The sequence below is a fragment of the Stenella coeruleoalba genome (assembly GCF_951394435.1).
Source record: "Stenella coeruleoalba genome assembly, chromosome: 14".
Taxonomy (NCBI): Eukaryota; Metazoa; Chordata; class Mammalia; order Artiodactyla; family Delphinidae; genus Stenella; species Stenella coeruleoalba.
Window position 1 is genome coordinate 26,440,669 of NC_137160.1, and position 18,341 is coordinate 26,459,009.

At 40.1% G+C, this 18,341-nt stretch overlaps 1 protein-coding gene across 1 annotated transcript in view; it reads left to right on the forward strand.

Annotated features, from left to right (window-relative positions):
- Nucleotides 1-18,341, forward strand: part of SKOR2 (SKI family transcriptional corepressor 2) — a gene marked incomplete at its 5' end in the record, with an annotated part of 39,357 nt that overhangs the window by 6,192 nt on the left and 14,824 nt on the right. Inside the window, 2 exons of the mRNA XM_079942676.1 lie at nucleotides 9,015-9,080; nucleotides 9,461-9,559. Of these exons, the coding sequence (XP_079798802.1) occupies nucleotides 9,015-9,080; nucleotides 9,461-9,559 (165 nt within the window). The remainder of the gene's footprint in view (nucleotides 1-9,014; nucleotides 9,081-9,460; nucleotides 9,560-18,341) is intronic.

Here is an 18,341-nt window from a genome sequence, read left to right on the forward strand (position 1 = left end):
ATATGCATTAATTTTAAGGTGTTTTTGACTGTCTAAGTTTGGAAGTTTTTATTTTTTAGTTGGCTGTTGGTGATATTAAAGTTCAAATTATACTATACATGTATTTACTATAAAATAACACATTTAGAGAATAATTCACACCAGACTTCATTTCGCTAAAGCATAACTCATTAGAAGTCTCCTTGGGCTAAACTCTTACTCTATTTGGGTGCAAATTTTAAAGAAAATAAAAATAAAATTTTATAAATATTCTATAAATGATGTAAAATGTATGTAGTTTTTTAAGGGGTATCAATGATTTGTACAAAACTAGGGGACAATTTGATGTTTAAATTGTTAAATTTAAAATAGTTTCCATAGATTTAATGAGAAAATCCAAACTTCACAATCTGAAATCATCTTTTTAGGAACTTTAATTTCCTACCTTGCACTTAACAGCTAGTATTCATAATTATCATAAAAAATTTAAGTTAACATTTTGACAAATGTGTATACCCATTAGAAATCTAAATGTATTAGAACATACTGATTTCTTTACTGAATTATATTCTCTTCATTACGTGTACATGAATAGTCTCTATAGATTTGTTAAAAACTGAATTTCTCTTCTTCATCTTCCTTCGATTTGGATGGCTGGGCTCTTTCCATTTGGAAACAAGTTCCTCCTGGCCTTGGAAGGAATTTGGTTCCCCCATACTTAGGAAGTTCAATAAACCCTAAAAAAGTCGTTAGAACCCCAAGCATGATAGCCAGAGTGGGTCAATAACTACAGAATCCACTGTTGTCTGATGTTCAGATGGAAATACAAATGTCAAAAGGATGTAAATAAAAGTATAATCAGGATCGGTGTTCACATAAAAATTCCACAGTGTCTGGAGCTCAGGGCAGTACAGTCAGTAGTTATGTTGGTAATAACACCTAGTCATGCTATCGATGTATTACCAGTCCCTCCCTCACAATAATTAATTTGATACAGATTCCCAGAGAAACTTGCTCCACATTGATATTCTGTATTACAGTTTCATTCTCACATTATTCAGAGAAGTATGTAGGTAGTAGGTTATATCATATTATTATTATCCTGTATTGAATGTGAGACAGGTGGGACGTGGAAAGGATGAAAATATATTATTGACATGAACAAATGTTTGGGTGAAGAGTATATTTTGTTAAATTTATCTTGGAATCTTGGGTCACAGGAATTTCACCCTCATGGTTCCTTTGCTGAGCCTGCAGAGAAGATATTTTAAACACCAGAAAGTGTTAAGGAGTTTGGGTTGTTGTAGGACTCGCTGTACCTTCAACTGTCCTTGCTTGTAGGAAAGATCAGCTCATGGTCTTCACACTGGAATGCACATTTGAGAAAATCCCCAAATGGTCACCCAATTGGCCTATGTTTTGGTATTAATGTATTTACTTGTGATCAGACACCAAGAACCTGTTCATTTAGCAAAGTGTCAAAAATCCAGATGAGCCAAAGAGATTATGAAGCCTGTGATGAACTGCTTTGTAGTGGTAGCAGTAGAATGCTTTATCTGGAACACCTTGCGGGTGAATGGGGCTACTTCTCCCCATGTAACAACTGTTAACTTCCACATGTACATGATAACATTCATTTGTTTATTTACTCAATTACTCCCCAAATATTTCAGAATACCTACTGTATGCTAGGTATTTTGCTAGGCTCTGGAGATTCAGAGATAGAATCAATGCCAGTCCCTGCTCTCAAGTTGCTTCCGATCAAAAGGAGGGGAAGATAAGGTGTAAGGCAGTATGAATACTATAATAGCAGTCTACACAACATAACATCCAAAAAGGTTTATATAACCATATGTCCCTTTAGCCAACGTTTAATTCAATCATCATTATTGGAAAATATCAGTGTTTTATTTCTGTGCATATACAGTATAACATAGAAGAATGAAATGTCTTTTCAAACTACCTAATAAGTCAGTATGCAATTTTTGATTTTTACATGAATTTTTCACTCCCATAACAATCATAAATGTAGTTTATCAGGAAATTTCTGACCTTTCTCTAAACAAGTAAAGATACAGACTTATCTTTAAATGATAGGTACTTGCTTTAATTTATCCCTAATACAAATTCAGTTTAGCAACAATATTTAGTTCCAGTTCATTTTTTTAGTTCATCATTTTAATTAAGTTTGGCCTTTGTTCAACCTTTCAGCCCTATTGGTAACTGTTACTTTTCAGCGATTTCAAAAAGATTACATTTTTTAATGATTTTTTTCAAAAACCTCCCTGTTAATGGTCATTAACCTTACTCATAGCAGATATTATACTTCTTTATAATTAGAGGAACCAAACATAAAGTTTTAAGCAGCCAAAATCCCCCAGAAGCCAGAACTTTTATCTGTAGGTCTCTTTAAAATAAGACCCATTGCTTTAAAGCCAAGTAATATAGATTAGGGGGATGGTAGTTTGGTCAAAATATTACCTACTCAAAAATATAAATGACAGCATTTTGCTTGCAATCCCAGAGTAAGGCTTTGCATATCCGTTTTGAATAACTTTAGTGAAGTTAAGTGATTTGAAATTGAATGCAGTGGGGTAAGCTGGTGAGGCAGCTGAAAGCTATTGCAGGTCAAGGAAATCACGTAAAGTGGAGTCATCCTCAATTCCAATCCCTTTCATTGTAGAAACGCCAGAACCATTGGACTCTGAGAGTGGCTGCATCTTGTTATATGTATAGAAGTTTTAAAATCAATTTGATTTTCACTGGTATAATTCTCTAGTGTACTTAATATGCTATGGATGGATTTCTGAGAATAGTAAGAAGCAGTTACACTTCTCATGAATATCTAGCAGATGAGGCGCTCTGATTTATTATTCCATTCTATTTTAGAACATGCTTATGATTTTTTTTAAAAAAAGTAAAAGAAGAAGAAGAAAAATTCTAAAAAGCACAGACTAGTAGATCTGAGTTTTGATTCACTCACTTACTAGATGACTTTGGGTAAGCCCTTTAAGTACTTTGGCCTCAGTTTATCCACCTCTAAGTTACTACTGACATTTTTATGAACAACGAATTTTGAGGTATTTGAATATATGTATTCAAAATTAGCTAATCCCCATATTTCAAATATAAATTTCTTTTTATTTATGGAAACATTTTCCTTCTTGTGGTTTTTAATAATTTATATGAAAATCAAGAAGATAGAGAAGGACAATAAAAGAACTCTTCAGAAAAAAATAAAAAATAGCATTAATTGACAACACAAGTTCTAAAACTTAAGAGAATTCTAAATGAACTCACAATTCACTAATCAACGAAATCTGATATACTGATTCAAGAAGCAATGTGTATGTAACTCACGATAAATTTTGATCACGAACTGTAAATTTTGTTGTAATTCTCAGTTAACTATAAACTCACAAATATTAATCTTGCTCTTGTTCCCTTTTTTGGCTAATGGAGTTAATATTTAGTTAGTTCATTTTGCAGCATACCCTCTCCAGTGATATTGATTTTCTTTTCTGTTCTATGACCTCACTACCGTGCCAGACGTCACAGGGGATGAGTTTAATGTAGAATTTAGCACCAAGAAATTAACAGAAGTCCATGTCCCACTGATAGAGGAGAAAATTACTTAACTCTGCGTTCCGTGTAATTGATTTTTTAATGCCTTAATGCAAAATGTTCTCAGAAACCTCTCTAAACCATACGTTGTGCTAAATTTTGTACTAGTTATACAAACTGTAGATTAACTTTGACCCCATCCAAATTGTACCTCTAAGGTAGATTGTTAGGGAAAGAGAAAATTAAACTTCCAGAAATTTTAAATTAAGTCAGATTATAAAGCTAAGATTAATTATTAAAATTCAGTGTTTGTTTGGGAGTTAAACATATATAAGAGGAGTCTCTCTTGATCAACGGAGGCCAGGCCTGTGCTGAGGCTGTTGGGAGGCAGAGGGCAGGCCCAGCCTGCCCTGAGGGCGTGACAGTGCCCTGGGAACTGCGGGCAGACACCGTTGGTAGCTTCGCACGCAGATCTTGCCTTCCCTTCCGGAGTCTGCTCCCCTGCACTAGAACACATGCGATAGCACGAGTCCCCACGAACTATGGAAACATCTAGATGTTTGACTGAAATTTTTTATTCCTCACCTAAATATTAGAATCCATGTGAATTTCATGTATAGACAGCCCCAAACTAAAACAGTGTCATTGACTAAATTTGCCCTTCAGTGTGCATTTTCTGAAATGCATTTTTTCCAAATGTTTTTCATCAGTTGTTGTCAACAACAATCCTGGGGGAACAGAGAAGACCTTTCAATGACAAGCAACTTGCTAGCCCCTAGGGCTGCAGGCTGGGGTAGTGCCCCTGAGTGCTGGCTGCAGGCTCAAAGGAGACTTTAAAAGGGAGACAGCCAAGAGAAGGGATAGGAAAAGGAGTGGGATTGACAGGAGAAGGAAGGAGGATGTATTGCCATAGAAGGGATGGGGGAATGCTAAAATTTTTACTCTTCGTCCAACATCAGGCATTTTATATTGTACCCTATGTACTTTGATGCCCTATACACATACAGGGTACAATACTTAAATGATCTTATTTATTGAATTCAAGTTTAGCTTGAGAACAGTAATATCTTTTAATCAACTTCTCCTCCCATCTCATGACCACCAAAAGAACAGGTCATCTGACTCACTCATTTGGCTCTTAAAATTAAGTGAGCTTTTTAAAATTTTAAGGTATTTTAGCTGCTGGAGGCCACGGCAGACACATACGTGAATTAGTATTTTCATGTCTCAGTTAACATTCAGTGCTACAGTTTTATTTGTCCCTGAAAGAAATTTTCAAAATGTCAGGTAGGAACAAAAATGGAAACAATCACAAACTTCCCCAGTAAACTGAAAATATAGAGTAATTCTTAGACCATACAATGGATCAAACTGTGCTTGTTCGTTCGTAGGAATGAGTTAGTGCTTTAAAAACCTTATGACAACTGAGGATTTACAATAGCATTAGTTTGTATTTCTTTCACAAACCAAATTGGATTAAATGAAGTACAACAAGTGTGTGTGTGGAATACATTTGTACCCCTCCCTAGGGTTGAGGTGATGGGGGTTACCTGTAGGGCAGGATCTCTCTGCCTTCAGAAAGCAGATTTTCTAGCTGGGGAAGATCAGACTAGCATAGGTGAAGCATTAGAATATTGGGTACAAGGTGGCAGAGTAAAGATGATAAGGACTTAGAACTTCAGCCCAGGAAGGAACAGATCAGTGGCATCTGAAGAAGTTGGGAAAGGTTTTATGAAAGAGTAAATGACACTTGGGTGGCTTTCTGATTTTGGGTGGATGGGGAGAGGAGGGGGACGCCTTAGGGAAGAGAAACAACATAAAGCAGAGCCAGCAGATGTGAGAAATAAGAGTCTGTCTTGGGTAAAAGGTTTGTGCTTAGTGACAGAGAAATACAGCTTGGCTGAGCCGGATGGGACAAGGTTACAGGAGAACCTGGAGTCTCCCGGGGAGGAGTTGAGTGGATTCTGCAATGTAGACCATGGGGAAACAACGCAGGTGCTCGAGCAGAGGTGTGCCATAATGTTTAAGAGAAAGTCATTACCGTTGTGCCTTGAAACGTAGTGCTGGTGAATCTATTGGCTGTTTTGGTCTTCCCCCCGCCCCCACCTTTGGATACTCCAGTCTCCCCTTCATCTACTATTTACTGCTCATGTCTGCTTTGGCATGGTGTATTCTCACATCCATCCCTCTTGTACTTCCAATTTCTGACGGCTGTGTAAGGGCCGATCCAAGGGTGGGGTGGAGCTTTCCCCTGGGATGTGGGACCACCTGGCCCTGGAGGACCCTGGAGAGACCAGGGAAGCAGGGACCATGTGGTTCCAAGCTCCCTGTCCCCTGCTGCACTCAGCAGAGGTATAGTTTCTCTGATGTGGCATCACACTGCCTCTGCCCGCCTGGGGCGAGCAGGCTTCGTGGGCAACGATGCAGGTCACAGTTAACTGGCCCTGTGAGCACGTGCTTGTGGAGAACTGGTGTGGACTCATCCCTGAGCAGCAGGTCCTCATCATATCAGTCCACTGGATGCCTTTTATGCCCTAATTATCCATCACTCTCCAACTTTAAGCCACTCAACTATTTTCTTTTACAATTAAGATCTCTATGGCCCCCCTCCACCCTGGCCTTTTTGTCACTTTTTTTTAAAGGGGGGATATAATGGGAAGGAAAGTAAGAATTTTAGTTCGGGGATTTCTCCAAATGCATTCATTAATTTTGGAAAAGTAAAGTGCATTTAACCTGATGGAATATTTATAAAAATGGAAAGCTCACTGTCAACTAAATCTCATTTATTTAATCTAGTATTAGACTGCCTTTTCTTTTTTTTAAACCAGATGGAAAACATTAGCAGTAATAGTGAACAAACATATCCAGGCTCCCAGAGGTCATTTTTAACCACCATTAACAATCTGGTTTTCACAGATTAGTAATATGCAAAAGGCAACGGTCCAGTGAAAGATACACAAAAGGCAGCTGAAGCTTCTGTGCTCCTTATTTACCTAACATTGAACCATTTTTTAAAATACTTTGCAAGTGAGAAATTTGAATCTTCTAAGCTCAAAACTGACAGATTTTTCTGAGAAGTTGCAGCAAAATACCTGTTTCAAATAGACACATGTAAAATATTAATTAATCCTTCACAAAGCGGATGAAAAGTGTATTATTAATGTCATCGGTAGATTCACCTGTGGTTAATATAGTTTTATTTACTAGCTATTTGTTTAATGCTTCATACCAATGTAAACCTCCTAACTGTGAAGTAGAAAAGAAATGCAATTTTACATATATTATTTTAATTTTTTAATTTAATTATCTAGTTGAAATGTAATATAAGGTAAACAGTCCACAAAATACACTAGTAGGTCAGAAAGAAGCTGGTCTCTAATGTGATAAGGAAATGGCTTCTAGAGTTGCCTATTCAGAAACTAACTATCTCATTTAAATCATGTCTTGAGGGGTTGGGAAAGTTGTAGAATGATAAAATCTCATCCTGCTCTGTAGATAGATGCAGAGATGTGTGCATGCTCATTTCTTTTCTTGTTCAACCTCAATATTATATGTGGGTATGAACATCTATGCATTTAACATCTGGTTAACTGAGACTAAAGTAAACATAGGTAAAACTGCGCATAATATGCATTTATCTTCATTTAAAAATATCATTATTCTTGGTTTATACATTTACGATTTGTTACCAACCTTTGTGTTACTCTTCTTTTAGATAATAGTAGTTTGTAGGAATTACATTGAGGTCTGTATTTAAAATGCTTCACCGGTATTTCCTCATTATTTATTATATGGAGAAGAAAGCCAAGGTATTAATGTTCAAAAGCCTACAGAGAGAGGTCATGTCCAAGATGAAAATGAGAATAAGTTTGTGCAAATATGACGTAGATAGTACAGAAAATGGCTGCCATTAAGGAACTCAGGATGCCCTGGATATTGTTGTGCTGATGATGGGGAGCCAGAGGAAGTGCCTTCCCATAACTGTGCACATGCTTGGGAATATTTGTACATTTGTATTTTCATACACACATATGCACACATGCATACCTGCGCACACATACCCCTGACAGTCATCATGTGGACTGCAGAATCGCCATTTATAATATCAAGTTGAGGACTTTTCTGTCCGTCCTTGATATTGTAGGCTGCCACTTTGGGAAGAAATTCTGTTTCCCTCTTTGCAGAAATTTTTCCCTTGACAATGAAATTCCCCAGTATTCCTGGAAGTGCCCGGGACCATTTCACTCCATTTCTTGCTGAGGAAGGGAAATGAAAAGATATGAGAACAGAATTGAAACGATGCATCTAACTTGTGCTATGATTTAGAATTTGCGACCTCCTAGGGTCCCTTTCAGTGACAGCTGAAGAAACTTTATTGAATATGAGTATGCGTCTAGTACTGTGCAAGGCACTGGCCATGCAGAAAAGACAGAGCCCCGCCTCCAGGTAGCCTGCCTAGTAGGTGCAGAAGGCTGGAAGCAAACGGCACCAAGGACATGGAAGAGCTAACCTGGGGGGCAGGGGAGGGGGATAGAGGAAACCTTCTCAGAGCACCTTTGTCTGCACTGCCATATCTCTATAGATGAAAACGGAAAGCTTAATTAAATTATGTGGGTAATTGCAGATAACAAGTTGAAACCTTTTTTAATTCTGATAGCAGAATGGTTGCATTTCTTTGCTTTGTTTATGTTTTCTGGATTATATAGACTCAGTTTATGACTGTAGATATATACGTTTTCTTAGCTTGTCATCATTCTAGTTAGCACAGAAGCAAAGAACGGCAACCTAACTTCTATCCACAATACAGTTTATACTGTTTGAAGACAAGTAGTTAAGAAACTATCATCAGCAAGCGTATGACTATTACAAAGTAACATAACTTATTTCACTTCTTTCTTTTCGGTTGATTTCTTTTTTAAAAAGCTATCAGTTATTAGGAAACCACTGCAGCCTCATAACTTCTCTCCCAGGGACAGCTAAAGCCTCCTCTCACTTCTTTTTCACCACCCCACATTTTGGTGGCCCAAGAAGGCTGGAGGCTTCTGTTTCCATGGTCTTGTGTGCCTTCCCAATAAAATCAGGCTTCTTCACCTCTAGAAAGAGAGGGAGTCTGATCAGATTTCTCCCAGAAATGTCAGCTGTTCAACCTCCTCTTTTGCCCTTCTAGCAGTTAGCTTGGTTGTAAAGGCTGGGCAGTGGTAGGGGCTGGGAGGGAGGCTGATGTCAGGAGTCTGCTTTCATGGAGCTGTTGTCACAGTCTAGGTGGACTCGGCCCTCATTTTCTGTCACTCCCCTCCATGGTTCAGGGGAATGATACACGAGTAAATGAGGACAACGTTTGGCCCCGAGGACTTCCACCTTGAAGTTATATTAAAAAAACTCTTTTGTAGATATTAATAGAAAGTGGAAATAACAACTTGCAGAAAATAGCCTACACAAAACTAATATTTTTTTCTCCTTTTTTTTTAAAGGTGAACACACACAAGAGACAAATTCACCTCATTCACTCAGAAAGGATGTAGAAAATATGGGGAAAGGTAAAGAAAAGTTTTAATTCTGTAGAACTTCTCTTAGCTTTAAAAGACTGAAGAGATAATAGGAGGATATTTTTGTTCTCCACTATATTTTAAGCTTGACAAGGAACACATGAATAATATATGGACCACGGGGTGGATATAATTGAGATTAATGCATACATATCAATCAATACATGACACTGTAAAATAATCCTTTAAAATAATACATTACATTGATTTATATTCATGGATTTCTGCACAAAATCTATCCCATGTCTATGCGACCCTTTTTAAACTGGTAAAATATTTTGTCTTATAATAATAACTTGCCATATGTAACAGTCCTCTGGAGAGTCATTTGTAAAGATTAGTAAAGTGACTCTTCTTTTTTTCTTTATTAGAAGAACTTCAGAAGGTTTTATTTGAACAAATAGATTTGCGGAGACGACTAGAACAAGAATTCCAGGTGTTAAAAGGAAATACATCTTTCCCAGTATTCAGTAAGAAATCACTTTTATTTCATTGCCTTATGATATTTGATGACATTTCTATTATTAGGCATAAGGATAGTCTTCTAAATATTATGTGATTACACAAAGTACCACAGGGTCTTCCGGTGGTCTCAAAGTGTTTGGAAATTTTAGCCTGTTATTTATGCTTTGAATCAGCTGACAGATAAAATTTCTTAAAAGAACCTTTTGGTGTTTATTCTATTGGTATATGTGTATCTGTGCCTATGTATTGTGTGCATTTAAAACATGTATGCAAATATACCATTAAATATGTAGATATATTTAAATAGTCAGAAATATTAATATTTTTTAAAACAAAAGAATTACTCAGGTATTTTTTTCTCTAAGGTAGGAAAAACAAAAGAACAGTTAATTCTTATTCTCAGATAGTTCTAGAGAGCTGCCTGGTGCTCGAGACATGAAGATTTAAAATTTAACAATTCAATGTACACATATTTTATTAATTAAAATCAGTACAATTTTAGTAGTTGGGTATTCTCCATACATATTTAGTAATAAAATTTCATTCCAAATTTGGTGGCAAGAGAAACTGTGGCATAAAAACTATTGTCTCTACTCCCAGGGTCCTAGAATTTCAGAAAGACCTATGATAGGTGTCCAGATTTCTAAAATTCACCTGTCGTGTTCTGAATCACATTTGGACAAATACACCACAGTAGTGTTTTTCAAGCTTTTTGGAGTCTCGTTTAGTCATATTTTGAATTATATACATTTAATATTAATTTTTTTCAGGCACACTTTTTTAGAATGTCAGTGCCCTTTGTTTTTTAATCCAGGCATCACAAAACTCATGTTGGTAATTCCTGTGGTAGAGCCATAGGCAAACATCCAGAAAAAGATTTTTCAGTAATTGTGACAATTTTAATAGTATGAGCACAAAGGTCTGCACTCGCCAGAGCTTCTCAAATGTAATCATCAGCACAAACTGAAAGACATGCCCTCTCGGGTAGCATTTTTGAATAGTACTGGGTTCCTGGTAACATGTCAAACTGAGTTCCACCAGACTGCTTAGCAGGGATAAGAATGAAGAGGACTCATGACGGAAGAGAGTTCTGGCCCCAAGGAGCGATAGGGTCGGTCAAGTTTGTGATCTGTCAGTATCCGCAAGGGAGGTTTGGAGCTCACGATGCTTCAGTATTTTGAATTTGGAGAATGCTTGCTGAGGCTTAGAATAGGATGGAAGGGAGGAGAATGGCCAGTAGCTTTTGATAGTATGTTGGGATCATCATTACATTTGTAGCTTCAAGAAAAAGAGAAACATATTAAAAATATCTTTGAAACCTTGAAAAACAGGTGCTTCCAAGGGATCCAGGATTCTCTCATTTCTAAAACCCCATCTTAAAAAAGACTGCACAGTTCCTTGCAGCGATGAGCAGACACTGAGTGATTTGTGTCCCTTCTAAGCTGATGTTTATCTAATTATTGAGTTTGCAGATCCAGTAGAGTGAGTCCAAATCCCACTGAATCCCCAAAGTATCCACCTAACTCCATGTGAAACCCGTGTAGCCATAACTTATCCCGTTAATAAAAGCTAATCATCATTTTAAGGAGTTAAGTAATTTATACATTTTCTTACTAATTACTCTACCATACAACATGTACGTGTTTCTGTTTTTTAAAAAGTTAGGATGTTGTAGTACAACTGTCCAGGTTCCATTCAGACCCATCACTCATCCTCCTGGTGTGAATTAAAATGAATCCTCTGTGATTGCCGCGTATGTGAAACACTTCAATTAAATAACAACAGAAAAGTTTTGCCCATTTTTATCTACAGTGTACTCCACTGACCAAGGAAGTGGTGCCCAAGTTTGAATAATGCGTGGTTTGGACACAGCACCAAGGGGCAGTTAATTTCACACCAGTGAAAATAGCAAATGCACATTACCTGCTTGTTAACTAAATGTGAGAGGCCCCGAGGCTGGCAGACAGATTTAGATTCGCTCAGATGGAAAGGGGAAAGGGAGGACGGAACTTTGTAAAGCCGCCATCAGAAGGAAGCAGAGAGGAATCCCAGCAAGAGCTTTTTACTAGGAGGTGGACTCACAGTCACAACACTTCAAACCCGGTTCACTTAGAGCACTGGGGACCTAAGCTAAGCTATCACCTGTGACAGTTAGGAAGCCAGGCTCAAAATACCCTGAGATACTTTGTGGCTCTGCTACCTCATGGCTGTAGGACCTTGGAAACTGTAAAGTGGGCCGGATAATTCCTGTCCCACAGGAAGATGAGGACCACATGCGAGGATCCACGTGAAGGTCTGAGCACATCCCTAGCACAGGATAAGTGCTCGATGACATCAGCAGTGATGGTGACGGTCATGACAAAGCAGGGGGAGGAAGAGGAAACTTAGCATCAAGCTCTCGAAAAGCATGTCTAGAATGGGTCCAAACTTCTGAGCTTCTCTTGTTGTGCTTTGGGAGTGAGGGATGACCTGTGGCACAGAATAGTGAGGATAAAGATGAGAGGAAGGAGGAGGTGGGGGAGGGGGGAAAGTGGAAGAGGCGGAGGGGAGAAAGCAGGCCTCTGTACTCTGTAGGCAGAGGTTGGGAGGAGGAGGAAGCATAAGGGAGTCTCTCCACTTGCTGGACAGAGGTTTCCAGAGCTGCAAGACTCTGATGGGGAAATGCAGGGAGGAGGAAAGGAGAGGACACCGCAGAGCAAGCAGACATTTACCCTTCAGGTGGAGGCAGCAGAGAGCCTGGTGGCTAGTAGCGGGGTCTCCAGGTTTGGACGCTGACTCCCCCACTGAGTAACCTTAGGCAAGTTACCTAACCCCCTTTTCAACCGTAGAACAATACTACTACCCATCTCGTGGCGTTGCAGAGAGGATTAAATGTATAAAGTGTTTCGCATGGTGACTAGTGACTGATCCATGGTAATGTGCGTTGCTGCTACTGTTACCATTTCAAGGGTAATATGTACCTTCCTGCAGGGGCTTTATTGTAAACCAGCTGATATTAGAAATCAGAACGTCTAGAGCTTTCCTGGGCTGTAGTTACAGAGGCTGAAACAGGCAGTGAAACTTACTTTGATATGAGACAATCCGTTTAGTTGACCACCTGGGTAGAACATGAGAAGAGAGCTCAGGAGGGGATCCTGAGGGAAGGTGGGAGAAATGTAATCTAGACTGGGTAGAAGTAAGAGTTTGGAGGAAATGGATGACGAGGAGCTCCACCTTTATCAAGGTCACTGAGGTGACAGTAGGACAGCTGGCCCCACATCCTGCAATGACAGTCATGTTTAATTGGACAGGAGTAAACGGTTGGAGACCCTGCCCCCAAGATGCCACCATTCCGAGCTCTCCCACTAAGGACTGGTCTGATCATCTTTTTTGTTTCTGTTTTTGGTTTTTTTTTGCGGTATGCGGGCCTCTCACTATTGTGGCCTCTCCCGTTGCGGAGCACAGGCTCCGGACGCGCAGGCCCAGTGGCCATGGCTCACAGGCCCAACTGCTCCGCGGCATGTGGGATCCTCCCGGACCGGGGCACGAACCCGTGTCCCCTGCATCGGCAGGCGGACTCTCAACCACTGCGCCACCAGGGAAGCCCTGGTCTGATCATTTTTGCGGCTGCAAATCCAGAAGTCATTTCAGCCATCACATTGTGTCTGCCTTCCCTAGTGAAGCTCTCCTTCCTCCCGGCTCCTCCAACACCCTGCACCTTCCTTTATTACAGTATTCAGGCCTTTGCTGTCATTTTTCATTCATTTTACTCTCTTGCCACTGGCCATCAGTATAACTTCAGAGCCTAGGCCTGACTGGGACCTGCCAAAGGGTTGCTGGATGAGACCACGAATGGAGAAGGCCCTCACCCTCTCCCTCTCCTGTGTCGCTGCCGCGGGGTGCCCTGGGTCCTCACTTCCCTTCCCCACTCCAGCCCTTTCTGCTCACTGCTATTAGCCCTGCCTTCCTAAAAATCTACCTTTGGCACCACGTCTTCCACTCACTGTAGTGATTCCCTATTGCTGACCGTATCGCGTCTCATCTAACTCCTGACTGGCTTTTACAATCCTCCATAATCGGCCCACCCAGGCTTATTACCACTTCTCCCCCTACTCAGTTCCACTTACCCTGCGGACCGCCCTCGCCCCTCACTTTCCACCTCTGCATCCTGCGTTTCTCTAGTCCAAATGCCTCCCTTGTCTAGGTACTCCCCATCATTTGGGACACAGCTCAAGCTCTGCCACCTCCAGGAAGCCTTCCCACTCTTGCAGTTTGCACTCTGTGCTGAAGTCCTCCTGTGTTTATTTCTAGTTCCATGGGTGTTTTGTGTTCACTCCTCTCTGATTGTTTCACCCTCTACCCGACAGTGTTGTAAGTAATTTCAGGAGTCTTCTGTTGCTGCCCATGCAGCAAATTGTGGGAACATGACGTACTCTCAATCAATGGTTGATATAAATATTGGAGTCATATTCGAAGAGATTAAAACTGACAATGAAGATGAGATTGGATCACTGATAAAGGAGATTAGCAAGGACTCATGAGTTGAGTCCTTGGATTTGCAGGTATGATGACAAATTCATGGCATTTGAGAGAACCAAGTGGAAAGGCCAGTGGTTTACAACAGGGAAGACCTACTAATGGCTGGGGTTTTGTGAAAAACTTAACTGGTAGATTTTGATCATGTCATCGTCTTAGATTTTTATAAAAAAATTCTTTTCCAAGTTACTTTTAAGGTTACTTCTTATTAAAAACAAACTACATTTCATCTACCTGAATATGGTTGTCCCATCTTTCACCTGTGGCTGTTACTAGATTCATTCTATGTTCAGTGGTTTCCGTCCTTCCTTCTTCTCTCTTTGTTGTAGCATCCTCTGGAGAAGCAGGGATGGGGATTCTAAAACATGGTACAGATCAAAAGTCTCTGTCATTGTTTAAAAGCAGTGATAACAAAATAAAGACCATGTAAATGAAATAAGCCCCAAAGCCTATTGCTCGATGAGTAGGCTCTACCAGGGGAACTAGATCTACCATCTGAGTTTTCTTCTAATTTCTAGTGCCAGGTATGTAGGCTGGATACTTTTTGTTGCTGTTTGAAAAACTCTTTGGCTTTTCAAACTGTCCACGTTTGCAGAGCACAGCCTTCAGTGCTTTTCTCTGCCACCTCCTTCTATGCTGTCATCTTCCAAAAATAGCTGGGTTTCAAGTGATTCTCATTAGAGTAAACAGCTTAATGATGTTTTCATCTCCACTTAAATTGTGTCTTCATCAACCTTAGAACATAGCAAAACTTTTAGTTTGTTTTTTCTCTCGCCAATTAACAATCTTTATATCTCTAAAGTTATACACATGCTTGCTGTAGAAAAGTTTAAATATACAGAAATATAAAGGAAAGAAAATAAAAATCACCCATAATCCTGTCACGTAGAGGAAACCAATGTTAACATTTTGGAGTTTCAGCCTTTCTAGTGCATATTAAACCATTTTTTAAACAAAATGAAATATTACACACACCAGTTTTTACCCTCCTTTTTTTCACTTAACATGAGCTTCTTTTCAAGACTACCTAGCAGTCTATAAATGCACTCTTACATTGGACATTAAAGTTTATCCAAGTTTTAGGCATCGTTGTTACTGAATCTTTGTACAAATCCATGATCATCTCCCTAGGATAAACTCCTAAAAGAATTTCTGTTAGCGTATGAACTTTTCAAAGCTCTTGATACATAATTTTATGTTGCTTTCCAGAAAGCTTGTACTAATTTATACTTCCATCCTTGGAACACCACGTATCATCTTTTCTTTAGATCTTTGCTAACTTAAATGGAAAAAGTGGTTCCTTGTATTATATCCTTTTCTCTCATTGCTAGGGATATTGAACACTTTGCACGTGTCTGTCATCCATTTGTGTGTTTTGTGAATGCCCACGTATCCTCTCCCCGTATTTCTTTTGACATGTTCATTTTCTCCTGGTTTATGTGAGCTCTTTATATACTAAAATATTAATTCTTCGTCATGTTGTAAATATTCTTTTGTTTCTGTCCATTTTGAAATGTTGACTATGGTGTTTTGTGTTTATTGTCATACCAAAGTTTTAACTTTTTATCTAATCAAATCTGTAAGCCTTTCCTGTTTGCTTTTTGTCTTTGATGCCCTTCCTCACTCCAATCTTATAAAAAACATTCACCATTTTTCCGGCACTTTAACAGCTTCATTTTTTTTTTTCACTTTAACTTAAAGAATTGTACTGTGAGCCATCACAGAGCAACGAGCATGAATTAAGTAAGGACTAGTTATCATCACTCCGCTCCAAATTACCCTTAGCTATTTCCTTCTCCAACATCAGGCTCTCCTGGGCTGCCAGGGAGGTGCCACAGCCAGCTTCAGGCAGCCCTTCATCTCCCACCCACCTCAGCCTCACCCTGATCAGAGGCACTGCGGAGCCCGAGAGGAAGCTGCTGAGGTTCAGAGGGCAGATCTCTCCTTCACAGAGGGAGACCTGCTTGGGATGAGCTCTGGTGTCTGGAAAACACACTGATCTTCTGAAGGTATTCTGGCCAGGTACAGGGCCAAGGGCACTGGAACCAGGGCAGTTTGCGGAGCACTGACTCCTGTTGCCTGGTACCCAGCCTATGGGCTTTGACCCACCTCCAGAGCATCCTGAGGTGGCAGGTGTGTGGCAGCCCCTCATACAGTACCCGCCTTCTAATTTTCATCAGTAATAAGTCAAAATTACCCGCTCCCCATTTTCCAACACAGGAAAGACAGAACTGGGTGTGTGGAGCCCAACCAAATCAGTTTACCTTGTCATCAAATCTTAAAGCAGTAGAGCAAGAAAGGACCTTACAGAGCGCATCGTTCCACGTTCCATCGTTCCATCATTCCCTTGTTTGTTCAGATGAGGGTCTGAGCCTCCAGAGGGGGATAATTACTGTCCAAGGCAGAATCCAGACTTTCTGGTGGGTACTTCATTCTTCTGTTCATTAACGAGCCCCTGCTGTGTGCCAGGCCCTGTGGTGGGCTTTGGAAATTTTTAAAGTGTCTAAAACTTATCTTCCTGTCCTCACTGTTTCACTGAGAGACAGATGTATAACCACTAATCATAGTACGGATTATGGATGCATTAACAGAGGTCTGTACAGAGTGCTGGAGGAGTACAAGAGAAATGTGGATAATTCTGGCAGGAGAGGGCAGGAGAATTGGAGAGAACATTTCAGAAGACAGAACGTTTGAGCTGGACTTGAAAGAAAAGGGAGATGTGTGCTGTGAGGGCCAGGCCACAGCAGTGGCAAACACAGAGTGGCTGGGAGTGCAATGCATGTGTGGACTGGAGAGTGGTTTGGTGGGTGATGTGGTGGAAGGAACTTTTTCTACCCCCTTTGCTGCAACCAGCTGAGCCACCTGCTGTTCCCTACTCCCGCCTCCACATCTTAGCAAAGAACCTGATCACACCTCCTCAAGCTTTTCCTCCTGCTTAATCCTCCAAGGGAACCCGAGGGCTCCTTCCTTGACCCTTGCATAGCACCACAGGCTTACCTCTATTACAGTAACTTTCACATCAAATTCTGAGGTGAGAGTAGGAAATGGGTCTTCTTAAAAATATGTATATTATAAAAGGCAAAACTATGGAGACAGTAAAAATATCAATGACTGCTAGGGGTGGAGTGGAGGGGAGGAATGAATCAGCAGAGCCCAGAGGATTTCAGGGAAGTGAAAATACTCTGTATGATATTGTGATGATAGACATATGTTATTATATATTTGTCCAAACCCATAGAATGTCCAACACTAAGAGTGAATCCTAAGGTAAACTATGGACTTTGGGCGATAATGAGGTGTCAATGTAGGTTTATCCGTGGAAACAAATCCTGGTGAGTGATGTTGATAATGGGGGAGGCTGTGTGCGTGGGGGGAGGCACAGAGTGTATATGGGAACTCTCTGTACCTTCTTAATTTTGTTGTGAACCTAAAGCTGCTCTTTTAAAAAGGTCTTTTAAAATTAATTAATTAAAAATACATGCTTGAGGTTGGGGAAGGAATTCAAAATAATGTAGAAAGATAGATCAAAAAAATAGGGCTTCCCTGGTGGCGCGGTGGTTGAGAGTCCGCCTGCCGATGCAGGGGACACGGGTTCGAGCCCCGGTCCGGGAAGATCCCACATTCTGCGGAGCGGCTGGGCCCGTGAGCCATGGCCGCTGAGCCTGCATGTCTGGAGCCTATGCTCCGCAACGGGAGAGGCCACAACAGTGAGAGGCCCACATACAGCAAAAAAATAAATAAATAAAAATTAAAAAATAAAAAGAACAATGTTTTTAGTTTCTGAGTATCCAGAATCTCATGAGTGGTAAAGGGTTTATTACCTTGAAAGTGATGGGACTCCCTCACGGAGTTTTAAGCAGGAGAATGAAAGGGATTTGGAGGCCAGATTGTCAGTTGGGAAACTTTTCAGGGAAGAGGTGTCTGCGTTTGGGAGGTAACAATGGCAAAGAGAGGAGAGGATGGAGGTAGAATATACAGGACTCACACACCAGTTGGCTGTAGAGATGAAAGGAAGAGAAGAGATGATGACAGAGTTTCTGGTTTCTTCAAGCCACTGCCCTGACCATCCACCACAGATTCATATGAAATCATGTTAATTTCTCATTTAAAGCAGAAAAAGCTGAAGTTAGCCAAGTCCACACTTTAAAAAAGATCAGTGGAGAAGATGAAAGAACAAGATGCACATTAAGAAGTCATTCCTTCCTGGAAATACAATAAAAATGATCAATATGTAGAATGGCAAAGATATTTTGCACAATATGTCTTAAAGTT